Source organism: Amblyomma americanum, chromosome 1 (assembly GCF_052857255.1).
Source record: "Amblyomma americanum isolate KBUSLIRL-KWMA chromosome 1, ASM5285725v1, whole genome shotgun sequence".
Taxonomy (NCBI): domain Eukaryota; kingdom Metazoa; phylum Arthropoda; class Arachnida; order Ixodida; family Ixodidae; genus Amblyomma; species Amblyomma americanum.
This window is the reverse complement of record NC_135497.1, coordinates 269,911,670-269,926,718: the sequence shown is the minus strand read 5'-3', so window position 1 is coordinate 269,926,718 and position 15,049 is coordinate 269,911,670. Positions and strand designations below refer to the sequence as shown.

Here is a 15,049-nt window from a genome sequence, read left to right as displayed (position 1 = left end):
CATATCTCTGCGCCGCTTTTCTTAACGTAATTAACGTATAACTCTCCATTTGGCAAACAATCCATTTTATAATGTGGCAGAAGCGTATGTTAGAGCTAATAGGAGATCTACCGGTTAGGAGAATTGGGTAATAGCCCCGCTATTCTCCCTATGTTCCAAAGCCGCCGCGGTGGCTGAGTGGTTATGGCGCTCGGCTGCTGGCCCGAAAGACGCGGGTTCGATCCCGGCCGCGGCGGTCGCATTTCGATGGAGGCGAAATTCTAGAGGCCCGTGTACTGTGCGATGTCAGTGCACGTTATAGGACCCCAGGTGGTCGATATTATCCGGAGCCCTTCACTACGGCGTCCCTCATAGCCTGAGTCGCTTTGGGACGTTAAACCCCCCATAAACCCATAAACCATCTCCCTATGCTCCTAACCAATATGGTCACCCTATTCTAAAGGTCTCTAATGTTGTTCCTTTCACAGGCTAGATTATCGCCCGCGCAAGCAAATGAAACCTCGCTTGAAGAGCCCGCGGGAGATGTCGTGTCTGCATGTTATCGCTTCGTTGGCGAAAAGCGCACGTGCTCATTGTTCGCGCCACACGGGTTCGCCCTGTTCATGTTCTCTCCGAGCGTCGCCCACGAGCCCATTAGTGACTGCGGCCGCTTGGAGCACCGGTCACCCCGTACCTTCGCGCGCAGTTGGGCTCCGTGACGGCACGATGGGAACGGGTTCTGTGGTAGCGTCACGTTTCCGCGGCGCGCCTTTCTCGCGGAACAATCAGCCCTCCCCCGCGCCTGTCAAGGTCGGCAGGACCCTTTGGAACCGGCGGCGGGCCCGCAGACCAAGGGGGCCCCCCCGCCGGCATGCTGGCGACGCCGCCGGCTATGCGCGGCGGGGAAATAAGTGCCCCTCAAGGACAGCAGCGAACGGCGCGGCGGCAGCGCTGCTCGCAAGTCGGTCGGCTCTCAGCATGGCCTCGTCAATTTGGGACCCAGTCTCGTTTCGCGGGTTCCGGAGGCTGTGTTCCCCGTACGCACCAAGTTCTGCGCGGTGCCGACGGACGCACTGTTCGCAATGAAGCCGCACCTCCGTAGATACGAGCTGGCTTGCGTGTTGTAGATTACATACTGCTGCTGCAATCGCGAAAACTGCGCCTCGCTTGTGGATATATTTACCAGTACATGTTTCTGCAGTGTGTATCTGTCGAATTATGCCCCGGCGAAAACCTTCCAATTGAAACAGTATAGGTAGAAGCGCTATCCTGGAATATACTAGGCCCTGTGGAAGCGCCATCTTGCGCATGTATGTGGTCACGTGTCAACGCGTGCCTACACGCATGCGTGCGATTCGAGTGCTTGGGATAGAGACAGCATGCTCACATCTCCCGTTCTCCACTCAAGCCTGGTCGGCGGAAGAGGGCATGGAGCTGCCACGAAGAAAGCGGAGCTCAGCCCTTCGCGTCGAGGTAGCTATTTGTGTGCACTTGCTTTTTTTTTTTCGCAGCTTTAGTTGCACCACGAGGCAGACAAGCCTCGGACTGGAGCCCTCAAGATAAATTGTGAGGGCGGCTGTCCATCCAAAAAAACGCGGCTGGCAGATGAGCCGACGAAGGATACAGCACGGGGAAGTGGCTATGCCAGACAAGTGTCAGAAAAGTGTCAGAAAAGGGTAGTCGACTGGCGGGCATGCATGTGCGGCCAACGGCGTATATCCTCAACAGAAACTCAGTTTGCGCATGAACGGCGGTCCCAACTTCCGCGCTGCTGCACTCAGTGAGGAGGATGAAAAGCTTCATTAGTTTCAGAAAATATAAAACAGAACTTGATGCCGACGCTCAGTGATCAGCAGACCTTGCTCCGTGGTGACCTCGGTGGCTCGCTCGAGGGCCCGGCTTTGGACAGCCAGGTAGGTCCGAGCTGAGCAGCGCTGCCTACCTGCACTGCTCAAAAGTACAGAGCTCAGCTCTGGTGTGGGGACAAGAGCGGGGCAAGCATGCGGGCTCTATCGGCCCGTTGACCACAGAGGGAACAGTCGGGGCTATAGCTACCGGGAAACACGGCGGCGTACGGGGCCGGCGTAGGAAGAGAAAGCGTTTTGAAGCTGTGGACAATCAGTGAAAAAAAAAGAAAAGCTAATCTCATCCCGAAACAAAACTGCACGGGAGCTCCGTTCTCACGTAGACGTTATGTCTCGTTCTTGCGACTCCACCATAAGGAGAATTGTTATAAGCTTGCAAAGCTGTTATGCAACCTTGCGAAGTAGGGAAAAAGTAAGATAAGAAGTAGGGCGGCTGACGCTGCAGCCCGGCTATGTAAATTGAAACGAATAGGAGTGCCTTATGATCAGTGTCTTAGAGAAGGCACTGTTCGCCTCAGAACGCGTGAATCGATGACAGCACCAAGCTGGAGTTCCTTTTTTGCTTCGAGTTCGTGTTTAGTTTTCCTCGAGGCCAGCCTCCGTCGTTTGACCTCGCCTCGAGACGCGAAAATGCGAAGAGCTGCGTCGATCGAGATGTAGGCATCGACCGCAACGAGAATAAAATCAGTTCGGCTACGCTGTATAGCGAGGAAAGAGGAGGTCGGAAGTAAGGAAAAAAAAAAATTCTTGCCACTCTATGGCAGTCTCGGCGGCGTGACTCGGTACAGTTGGAAAGCCAGGGTCAGCAGCTTTCTTACTTTTACTCTTCGCTGGCAGATCAGACCAATGACGGAGGAACCTTCTTTCCAGACTAGCCTCGAGAATAACAGGAAGCATGTCCTTGCTCGCCAAAGCGCCGTGATACAGTTGAATCACGCAACCTTGCACCGTTTTCAGGCGCATTGAGAGACAGGCCGTATAAATACATTATCGAAAATTCTAACAGCAAAACTAATGGTCTGTTTGCTTACCTACAGCCGATAGGCAATTAGTCTAATAGAAAATACATCAAATAGAACCTCGTAGGCTATTAGATTCCTTGACGCTGGGAAGTAGCATATATGTGCTAGGCCAGCACCGAGATAGAGGACTTCATTTTCAGCACGTGCGCAGTAATGTCCTTTTGGAGCACAGCGTCGTCACAAGAGCACTGCAGAACATAAAAACTACACTTACCGTGTTTGAGAAGGCAGCCTTCACTGGGCTTATGTAATACCTCTGAACTGTGTATACGCATGTGTACTGGTGTTGATGAGAAGCAAACCAAGTAAGTATCATGACTGGGTATTTGTAATGCATCGCGTAGAAGGGGTAAGGTTTGCCTGTGGCGTTCTGTTAATTGAAGACCACGATAATTCCTGACGTCAACAAAGTTAATTGTTGTTCTTGTTTCAAATTGTGCATGTTGCTTCCTCTTTGACTAAATGGAACCGATATTAGAGGGGACCTATACAGCAAATACCTGAATGTATTAGACCAATACATACTTGTATTAGGATTTGCGCTATGGTAAGTTATACTTCGTTTTTAACCGTAATAATTGAAAGCACTCCTTCGTTTCTAGATTTTGGTTCATTTAGCTCGGAAGCTGCGCACTATGTGTTGAGGGAACAAGCGCACGTGGCCTCGCCTCCATCTTTCGTCTGAACGTCACTGACCGGCTTCTGAGTCCTTGTTGCCTGTCGGGGATTGCAGCACGCATTCCTTTGTTGTTTTACTTGTTTATTTGCTTGTCTAGTTTCAAACACGAGACAGTTACTTGTGAAACAAGACAAACAATGCAAATAATATAATTGGGGCCACGAAAATACGTATACGCCAAAGCTTCCAGTGTGCCAGCATTTCTCGCTCTTAAAAAAAAGGTAAGCATATACCCACCTCATCAGAAGTCTACTCATTTCTGCACACTGCAAATCCACCGCCTCGCCTGCCCAGTTCTGAACCTGCCGCCTGTTTTTCCGTGCTTTTTTTTTCTTTCCTCGTTGCTTTCGGCCCGCCCTACGCGCCCAACGAACCCCGAAAGCCACGGCTATTGTGTGCCGCGAGCAATGATCTCGGCCAAACGACGCCCGTGCGGAGGAGGATGCCGCGGGCGGGCGGGCGAGCGGCCGGCCCGCTGGTCGCCCGGGGACGCCCGCGCTCTTTTCTTCAGCTGACGACCGAGAGACGTCTGGCAGAGAACAAAGGCCCAAAAAAGAACGCGAAGAGAGCCAAGGGCTCGCTTCATTGTTAGAGTCCTCCTCATCCCTCTAGTTTCTCTGCCGGCTCGGCTGTGCCGCTTGGCGAGTCTGGCTATGTCGTAAACGACTTCAAAGTGGGCGTATTGGAGAGAAGTTGAATGTACCGCTGCCGAGCGATGTGTCGAAAGTCGGTAGTCCCGAGGGTAGAATCTAGCTGGCAAGAGCTTCCTTCTGCTGTCTGACTGCTGTTCATTTTTCCATTCGAGCCGACTTGTGACCGCTCGTTGATGAAACGGGGGAACGACGCAGTCGCCGAGTAAAAAAAAAAAAACAGAAGACGAAGCAGAAACTGCCCATCCGTCATCGTCTCTTCAACGGCGGATTTTTGGTCAGCTCTTGGAGGCGACAGTCTAAAAAGAAGGGAGAGGGGCTTAGCGTTGCAAAATTTTATTCCAGTTTTATCTGGCAACGAGAATTGGCCTTATTCAGTTTTTAGAAATCTACAAAGCCCTCGGCCCCTCTCAGTCATGAAAATTCGGCCAACGCGGCCCGTACTGAAATGAAAAATGCGAACGCCTATCGACCCGCCGTGGTGGCTCAGCAGTGGCGCTCTGCTACTGAGCCGGAGGTCCCGGGTTTGAGCCCGCCCGCCGAGGCCGCGTTTCGATGGAGGCGAAACGCAAAGGCGCCCGTATGCTGTGCGATGTCAGTGCAGGCTAAAGATCCCCAGGGTGGTCGAAATTATTCCGGAGCCTTCCACTACGGCTCCTCTTTCTTATTTCACTCCCAACTTCCTCCCTTCCCTTACGGCGCGGTTCGGATGTCCACCCAGATGCGAGACAATTACTGCGCCATTTTCTTCCCTCAAAAACCAGTTTTCGTTTTTTGCACCGTAAGATGCGTGCCTTCACTGTGCCCTTCTCCTAGTATGAAGCATTTGTAATGAATAATAATAATTAATAATTGGTTTTGGGGGGAAAGGAAATGGCGCAGTATCTGTCTCATATATCGTTGGACACCTGAACCGCACCGTAAGGGAAGGGTAAAAGGGGGAGTGAAAGGAGAAATTATTTGTAATGAACTAGATTACGCCGGCTGTATAGGAGAGACCCGCCGCATTTTCTCTCTTGCAGGCGTGCACAGAGGGGGAGCCAGGGGGCCAGTGCACCCCCCCCCCCCCTTAATAGGTATGGGAGAGGCGGGGGAGGGGGGGGGGCGCAAACTTTGTTACATATTGTTCCCTGCTGCCCCAAAGACATGAACAGGCTTCATATCATAAACGTTGCCTGTTCAGAAACGAGACCTGTGCACGCCTGCGCTCTTGAATGAACCTTTTCTCTTCCTTCGGGCGGCGTCTGGGCTTGTGAGCGCCAGTTATTACTGATGGAGGCGAAAAAGCAAAAGACGCCCGTGCGCTGTGTGATGTCAGGCACGTTAAAGAAACACCAGGTGGTCCAAATTAACTCGGAGCTCTCCACTACGCTGCCTGTCTTCTTTCTTTCACTCCCTCTTTTATGGCTTTCCTCACGGCGCAGTTGAGGTGTCCGGTAAGAAGCGAGGCAATTACTGCCCCTCCCTTTATTCAAAAAACAATTTCAAAATTTTTGCTGTTCCGGGTACCCTGGGTGGTGTATGTTAGGGTGGCGTTTTTCTGGGCTGCGAACAAATTTCTTTTCAGCCATATTCTTCAGAAGAGAAAAACAAAAAAAATTGGAGAGGACACTTGAGCTCTGCCTTAAGGGTGTGACGCGATAGCGTAGTGGGTTGGCTTTCCATTCTGCGCAGTGTGACACCTTTGACCTTTCCTTTAATCAATTACAATGATTTCATTAAGTCGTCATCACCTATCACACACACCAATCAATCATCAATCACTAGAACCGCAAATTACCATGATACGATGTTTTTTTTTTTACGCTGCCCCCGATTATTTACGACACGCGATGCCGACTACTTCTACGCCGGTCGCCGCGGTGGCTGAGTGGTTATGGCGTTCGGCTGCCGGCCCGAAAGACGCGGGTTCGATCCCGGCCGCGGCGGTCGAATTTCGATGGAGGCGAAATTCTAGAGGCCCGTGTACTGTGCGATGTCAGTGCACGTTAACGAACTGCAGGGGCTCGAAATTTCCGGAGCCCTCCACTACGGCGTCCCTCATAGCCTGAGTCGCTTTGGGACGTTAAACCCCCATCAACCAAACCAAACTACTACGCCGGCGGCTTTGGACAGAACGAGCTTTGTACGCTATCGCGTAAAAGTGCATCCTATCTGGCGCAGCCGGGTTTTTTTTTTTTTTGCTGCAGAAGAAAGTTGTCACTGCTGTACTTGCACCCACACGTTGGCACAGTTAAACGCGCGACCGCGTCATGAGGTGGCTGCAAGGTTCTTTCGCGCATGACTGCCGTCAAATTGCTTGCTTGCAAAACAACCAGTTACACAAGCACGATGTCACAGGCAGACAGTTCGTGAAGGTATACGCAGCGGCTTAAACCTTCTTTCAAGGCTCGTATTTGCCGATAGCCGGACTCTTTGTCTTGAAAGCACGCACTACACAGCTAGGGCTGCTGCCAGCTTTGTTGTACCCTCGTGTACAGGAAAACAGCAGCCGCTTTGCGTCACCAGTGTTGCGACCACCCACACCTACGCCGGAAGTTGCGTGTGGCTCAGCATGACAAGGAACGAAACGAGGCCAAGCTCTCTCGCTGGGGCATCTGGTTGCCGTCAGCGCTGTCATAACAAAGCCGGGGGCGGCCGCATCGCTCCCGCAGTTCGCGCGAATGCCTGTGTCACGCGACCAGGCCGCAGTGGCGCTTTCGACGGCCGCGTGTTTAGCGCTGATACACGCGCCCTTTTTCTGTGTTCGGGAGCCTGTCTACTTAGGGCTGTCTGTGAGGGAAGTTCGCGTTTATTCGCTGACGTAACTTTATTGCATGGTTGATGGTACAGGCTACGTATGCGCTGACTGAAATATTATAGCTGTGTCGTAATAAATGATCATGCTTTTGAAAGCTGCGTATGCGGCTACAAAGCCTCGAGAGTGCGTTCTTTTCGGTTACAACCCATCAAGCGCTTTGCTAAAACCGTCCCAGCTAGGTAGCACCGAGTAATAAAATAATGTTATAAAGTTATTATGCAAACCGCATTAACGTTATTTTAACGTTAAAAATTAACAAATGACGTTGTATGTTACAACATAAACATCAGTTGCATCATAAACATTATACCCAGATATTAAGCTAATTCTGTGCTCTCTGAACGTTATTATTGCACTTAAAAAGTACGATTATGTAAAAATTAGTTCAACGTTCAAACTAAATGTTATTCTGAAGTTGTGTTCTAAATGTTCTTGTAATGTTTAACTCGAGGTATAAAACAACATTACAATATATTTTTAAGCATTGTGTCCCAGAACTTAATACTGTTACTTCTTAGAGCAGAGATGTCCAACTTGCAGCACTTTGCAATAAATCTCTCAGGTTTTGCCTGCCATATATCGCATGAGCAGCCCAGTTATTTTCTTAGAAAACGGCTTATTACCCATTCACCACTCTCGCTCGTGGAGCACCCTTCAAAAATGGCTATATAACCTTGTCTCCTGCATGGTATCCGTTCGGAGGTGAGTGGGCTGCTAAGCCTTGTGTACCTTCACAATTGGCGGGCCTGTATACTCTCGAAAGGTTACTTCCTCATTTCAGAGAAACTTGCATTTATGTTGTTTACATGATTAATTATGTTTAGGACAAGGTTAGTCCGACGCTTATATATACGTTCCAGAAGCGTTTGGAAAAAAATACATTAAGAACAATATATTAACGTTTGACCAGAACAAAAAAAAGTAACATTGTTGTAACATTTCGTTGTTGCCTGCATTGTATAGCGCCAGTTACGAAATGGATCAGCAAGGTAAAGCGGTGCCTGTTTTCTTCGCCGCAGCTCGTGTTTCGGGAACACGTGACAACCTCGACCGTGAGGGAGAGCACGACTGCAAGCACATTGTTGCGAAACGCAGTGCAGAGCATCTTCTTCGCCTATAATTTTTGAAAAATGCATTTATGGACTTTACACGTATTCTGGACGAGATATGTGCTGGAGAAGTACTTGTGTACTTGTGTTTGTCTAGTTGACTTGGCTGATCGCAGTAATCCGCTTGCCTGCCTCACGCTAAAGCGTGTGAGGCAGCCGCTCTCTTTGCGGCACCGCACGCGCTGTGAGTGCTACAATCAACTGCTTCCCTCCCGCCCACCTCGAAGGTGCACGCGGAGGCTTCTCTCCGCGATGCTACCCCCGATCAGCTATCATTTTGAGCCATTAATGCGGGCGTGCTCGCTACCACCACCGGGCCGCCGCAGCCTTTCCTCCTCCGTGGCGGAACGCGAGTGCGTCGGTCGCTGCTCCTTCGCGTATGCGTCTCCCCGTATACCGTGCCCTCTCATCAGCATTCGATGCCGAGGGAGTGGCCGCGCAACAGGAGCAGTAATTGGGTTATTGCGCCCTGCCGGTGCCGCTGAACCCTCTGGGCACCTCCTGTAGACGCTTTGGAAAGACCCGTCGCTCTCCCTTCACCGACCCTCTGGCCCTCCGACGCAGAACGCCGCCGTTGCACTGCTGTGCGCAAAGTTTGATAGGCCTGCGCTCGTAGGTAGCAGCTGATGTCGTCCGGTACCGTGTTTGAAATGAGGTAACACGCTGCTGGCTATTATCCTGGTACCAGTGCTCTGGCATCCCACTGCGGTCCCACTGCATGCATGGCTGCTTCAAATATGCTATAGCTCAAGAACGAAGCGTCAGATACCCCTCGAAGGAGCCTCTCCAGCCAATGGCGTCGACCGATTCTCCCCCTCTCCCCCTTGACCGACCCCCTTGGACCTGCTAGCGTGCAATCGCAAGGGGTGGCGGGTGAAACCACGGCTTAATCGGATTAACTCCAGCGTCAAGAAAATCGGTCGGCGCCATTGGCTGGAGGGCCTCCTTTGAGGGGAATCTGCCGCTTCCTTCTTGAGTTGTATCCGCGGCCATAATGAAAGTTGCGCCTGTCGTTTACCAGTCGGTAACGTGTGTTCTTTTCTCTTTCCCCTCTCTATCCAGGCCCCCAAACCTTGGAGGAAAGACACTGTCGTACCCGAACGTGCTGGTGCATTCGGCCGTTTCACCAGTGTCGCCACTGTCGCTCGTGCGATCGTGTTCCACTTCGACCGCCGCCTCTAGTCACAGATCCAGCATGGTGAGCGATGTGCTGGAGAAAATGTCACGTTGCAATAAGCGAGCTAGCAAAGGTCTTGGCACACCTCCTTCGACGCTGCCGTGTATTCTGACCATGTTGCTGTAGGTTGGAAGATGCTACGTTTGAATTTCGCGCCGTTACGATACTCTAGAAGGCGCGAAATTCAAATGCGACGGGCGCCTTGGCGCTCGCGTGTAAAGTGGTGGAAATTCGCTGATGAAATAGGACACGCGCGATCCGTACTGTTACAGGAACGGCCGGTAGCTTTCCGACGTATCCATCTGTCGCAGCACCTGTGCTACACTGCAGCCCATTATTCACTGAGACTCTGATAGAACATCATGTCCATGGCTCGTGAAGTAAAGTATATCGCCCTATGTGCATGGCCTGGGTTAAGGACCCGGCTGGCGTTATGAGACCGTTTGAGACGCCTATTGGGGCGTGACGTACCCTTAAATGACAGTCGTTTTAAGCTTTTTATATATCTTCAAGGTACTGTAGTTTTTTCCTCGCAGCAAGCTGAAAGATATTCTGCTTCCCCTCCAGGAGACGCCCGTGACAACCGAAACACCAGCCGAGGACCTGAAGAAAGCGCTCGAGTGGGAGCTGGGCCTGGACAGCCGGGACCTTCGCAGCCACGCCTGGTATCACGGCACCATACCACGACAGCGGGCCGAAGAGCTCATGACAGCCGACGGATTCTTCCTGGTGCGCGACTGCGTCTCGCGGCCCGGTGACTACGTGCTCACCTGCTGCTGGAAGGGCGCACCGCTGCACTTCGTCATCAACAAGGTCTGTGACCTTTCAATTCAGCCGCGCTTCGTTGTGACATTCAGGCAGCCCCGAGATCCTTTAATTATCGCCAAGGGATGTTGCTCTAGCCTTCAGCTGCCATGGTGGCTGAGTGGTTACGGTGCTCGGCTGCTGATCCGAAAGACGCGAGTTCGATTCTGTCCGCGGCAGTCGCATTTCGGTGGAGGCGAAATGCTAGAGGCCCGTGTACTGTGTGATGTCAGCGCACGTTAAAGAAACCCAGGTGGTCGAATTTATCCGGGGCCCTGCACTACGGCATCTCTCATAGCCTAGTTGCTTTGGGACATTAAAACTCCATAGACCATAAACCTCCAACCTTCTTTGGATTTGTGCATATGCGCTTCCTGCTGGACACATATAGCCCACTGTGCCAACAACATGGGCGCACTGGTGCCATCTGGCACTGCACTTTCTTTTTATCTGAAAAAAATTTTCAGAGTTCCAGCAGCATACAACTCGGGTACCATGTTTGATGCTTGAATTTATTTTTGTTCATTTATACTTTAAAACACATCATTACTGCATCAATATTTACTATCAACCGTGACTGTGTGTACACAAACCTATCACGAGTTTTAATATGTGGCATGTGTGCAAATGTCAGCTTCCCAAATTTATTCCGTTGCAGGCGTCATTTTCAGCGCATTGTATTATAAAATCTGCTGCATAGCAGTAAACTGAAGGCTGTAGTTTTGCTATATATATCAGGCTTTCTGTGCATTTGTTTTCACACCGGACAGCCTTTTAAATCATTTTATGGACTTTAATCATTGGTCAGTCATTAGAGTGCTTAAGCTGCCACGGCCGAAATGTTGATAATTTCAACTCCAGAAAAATAAAATAATAGTTCACATAAATTGAGGCTCAGAATGCACAGAGACATTAGCGGGCAGCTGATGCTCTGTGTAGTTTAGCAAACCATTAATTGGCCCTGCAATAATTGTTTTCTCCAACCAATGCTCTATGGGGATGGATCATACTGCCACACTGTTAGCCATTTACTGTTGCACCGCATGGTGCAACAGTAAATGTTAAAGAAGAAAAAGTTCGCAATTTCGACAGTGGTGCAGTAGGGAAGGGCTTTTCGTCTTACAATATCAATTGAGGTAGTCAGTGGCAACTATAATGTACCTGTTGCCTAATGATGATGTCGGAAATGGTCCCAGCATGTCCATGCTGACCTGGTGGAAAGGGATTTGAGGCGGATCAATGGGCTTCAATAGGCCGGCCGGCTTCACAGGTCCATGGTGTCTTCCAACATTGGCACTGAAGAGTTCGTTTGGCACGCAGAAGCTGCCCACCAGCTAGCTAGACAGTGAACCCGTACCCAGCAGGAAAGCGATGCTCAACGTTACAACCTTCATCACCGGGCGGTGCTTTACCACCCTGGCGATCAAGCTTGGGTTTGGACCCCAATCCATCTGCAGGGTCTCTCCGAGAAACTTCTGCGCTGCTACTTCAGCCCCTACGAGGTGCTGCGCAAACTTAGTGACATTAACTACGAAGTGCTCCCGCAAGAGTCTGTTTGCTCCTCCAAGCGGCAGGAGGCACCCGAAATCGTCCACGTTGCCAGGATGAAGCCCTACCACGCCCGCTAGGACTTATTCTGCCAACTCCGGCGCCACAGACTTTATTCCGGCTTCCCTTGATTCCGAGGGTATCGGGGCGATGCCCTTTCCAAGAGGAGGGGCAATGCCACACTGTTAGCCATTTACAGGCGCCGCCATGCGGTGCGACAGCACCCGCTGGTCTTCCTTCTTCCTCGGCTCGTGCGTTGGTTCGCTGAGTGTGTCTGCTTTGCTAGTCTTAGTGTGCCCTTCTGCCCTTTCTGCCGGCTTTCAGTGACAATACGGTTCACAATTATTGGCTGGTTTCCAGAACTTTTATTATGTCTGTAGTACACACCCTGGGTTCAACATTACCTTATTTTATTGCAGGTGGTCCTGCAGCCATTTACTGTGTATGAACGTGTCCAGTACCAGTTTGAGGATGACTGCTTTGACACGGTGCCTGACTTGGTGACATTTTATGTTGGAAACAAGCGGCCCATTTCTGCCGCCTCTGGTGCTGTGGTGTCAAGGCCTGTGAATCGCAGCATGCCTCTTTCTTATTATGCCCAGCGCTATGGCATTGAAGGACCCAAAGCTGTTGAATCTTCTCAGCAAAGGCCCCTAGACACCAGCTCTGTTGTGCCTGCACCTTCGAATGGGGTATGAGGCTTCTTACTGGTGCTGATTTTGCATGTTTACTCTGCTTCTGTAGCTTTCTAATGAAGTGCACCAAGGTGTGCTTTGTATACTCTAAAGGTGTCCAATTGCACATGCACTTTTATATCTTGGTGTATTTTATAAGTGTTTTCACTATTAGTACTATTCTTTCTTTTTTTTTTCAGACATAATGGTTGTTTTACTCTGTCATTACAGCTTAATTCCATATTATTATGCAAAACTAAAGGTCTGCCATCGTGACTGCACTTGTGGTCCCAAAATAAATGTGAACATGTTCTCCAAGCTTATAGCAGAGGTGTCATTTTTAGCGAATTCTGTAAAATTTTTCCATGTAGTAGCTAATGGCATTACTTGTTCACATGTGAGAGGCATTTTGTGCCGTTGTTTTGACTGAGTGGATGTTGCCATGCAAAGACAGTTAATGTGAACTTAAAAAAATTCGCAAGCCATTATAGTGCTTAAGAGTATGTCTATAATGCTGTTAATTGAAATGTCAGAGGGAGTGAAAATTTGCTTGAATGGGGTTAGGTTTCATGCACAGAGAGGAATTTATAATTAACTGCTTACAATCTGTATGGCTTTACATCATAAACAGTTCCTGAAATGCTTTTCTACTGCTACCAGTTTTGTTTCAGGTCTCTCTTCTATGTTCTGTTGAGATAAATGCAAAAGGGACCAAGAAGTTTTTCACTCTTCATCCATAAAATTTAATCATATAGTTAGATTGGTGTGCATCTGAAAAGTACTGCTATTTTGTCTAAGAAACTGTCAATAATACTTTTTAAGATTTATTCCCACAACCTGTACCATTTCTCAGACCAATAATGCACTTGCTAGAACACTTTATTAGGATGGCCATTTTTCTTCAGAGGCATGCTTCCATCTGCTCAACATGCCAGTAATAGTTGCCTTTGGGAATATTTTATTGCAGATCACTTCTGAGCCTCATCTACCACAAAAAATGCATTCTTCAAGCCATGCTAGCACTGGGCCGATGTCATCATGCGCCACATTACCATCTCGAGACAGCTCTAGCAACCACAGGAGAGGTTTCATTCGGGTGGGCAGTGATCCTCTACTCAGCCCTACCTTGGAACGCAGGGCCTTGGAGCACAGGCCGCTATCTGGCACAGTCAGCTCAGAGGCCACCCAAAGGCAAGTAAATTGTTGGGATCACATTTGTCAATATATAGAGGCTATTGATGTGTAGTGTGCCCAAGCTAACTTTAGCTTTAGCCAGGGTTTAAAAATATTGTCATGTGTGTTATTCTTCTCCCTTGATTTTGCACTTAACATCATCTTCAACCAGCGGGGTGCCGATTGATGGTAAAGAGGAAGAAGCTCGGCAGAAATCACTCGTGAGCCCGGTCGCGACCGCTTGGCCTGTCTCTGGCACCTGCTCCTGTGGTCCTGGTCCCCCAGCAGTGTGCCTTCAACCTGTGTCGTCTGAACAACCTGTGACATTCTGGTGGAGGTGCCATCTTATGCAACGTCATCCCCTACCTCCAGCTTCGCAGAGTCCCATTCCCAGCCCGGGCCGCTGCCCCTCTGCTGAGGAGGACGAGATCCGTGCCATCCGGCGACTTCAAAGACTCAGCCCCGAATTCGGCTTCTTGCCGCAGATTACCACAAGGTCCGTGCCGGCACTGCGCTTGGCACGATCCACCGTGAGCCAAGGCCAGCAGAGCGATTCTTCGCCCGCACCTGCCGTGGTTTACCTCCCCGTCGCTGCTCGTTCCGCTCCTCGGTCCCCTTCCAATGGCCTGGTGAAGCGCAGCTTGCATTTGAGCATCTAAAACGGTGCCTGCAGGCTTCCCCTGTCCTAGGCCATTTTGATCAGGACGCCGCTACTGAGGTACACACTGACTCTAGTAACACGGGCCTTGGGGCCGTCCTGATCCAGCACCAGAACGGCGCCGAACGTGTCATCGCATACGCTAGTCGTGTTTTGTCGAAGGCGGAAACCAATTACTCGATGACCGAAAAAGTATGCCTTGCAGTAATTTGGGCGATCACAAAGTTCAGACCCTATTTGTATGGAATTCCCATTCCAGGTGGTCACAGACCACCACTCTCTGTGTTGGCTGACCAATCTAAGGGACCCTGCAGGCCGACTTGCGCGATGGGCCCTTCGACTGCAAATTTGACGCTACGATCATTTCTAAGTCTGGTCGCAGACACACTGATGCTGACTGCCTCTCCCGTGCTCCTGTCGAATCTGCGCCTACTGATTCGGACGGCGACTATGACATCTTCCTAGGAGCTCTAAATGCCATAGATATGGTGCCGTGGTAGCGACTCGACCCCGAACTTCGCGACGTGATCTCGCATTTGGAGGGTCAACGAGGCGTAGTTCCACGTCCCTTTGTACACGTAGTACATAATTTATGCCTTCGAGATAACGTTCTTTATAAGAAGAACTTTGCCCTGAGCCCAAGGTCATGGCTTTTAGTTGTGCCCACTGATCTACGTGACGAAATTATAGAAGCGTCTCATGATGACCCCTCCTCGAGACACTTGGAGTTCAGTCGAACGCTCACGCGAATACGTTCAAAGTACTATTGGCCACAACTCGACAAGACTGTTCACCGTTACACCTGCCGTGAGTGTCAACGGCGTAAGACTCCCCCCGTGAAGCCTGTGGGACTCCTTCACCCCATCATTCCACCGCTCAGCCCATTCTAGCAGATAGGTATGGACCTACTC

The 15,049-nt window shown here is 50.3% G+C and overlaps 1 protein-coding gene across 2 annotated transcripts in view; it reads left to right on the top strand.

Moving 5' to 3' along the window:
* Positions 1-15,049, top strand: part of LOC144115067 (breast cancer anti-estrogen resistance protein 3 homolog) — a 172,161-nt gene that overhangs the window by 143,858 nt on the left and 13,254 nt on the right. For both annotated transcript variants that reach the window (XM_077649207.1, XM_077649208.1), the window contains 4 exons: positions 9,167-9,302; positions 9,849-10,094; positions 12,053-12,325; positions 13,275-13,498. In XM_077649207.1, the coding sequence (XP_077505333.1) occupies positions 9,167-9,302; positions 9,849-10,094; positions 12,053-12,325; positions 13,275-13,498 (879 nt within the window). The remainder of the gene's footprint in view (positions 1-9,166; positions 9,303-9,848; positions 10,095-12,052; positions 12,326-13,274; positions 13,499-15,049) is intronic.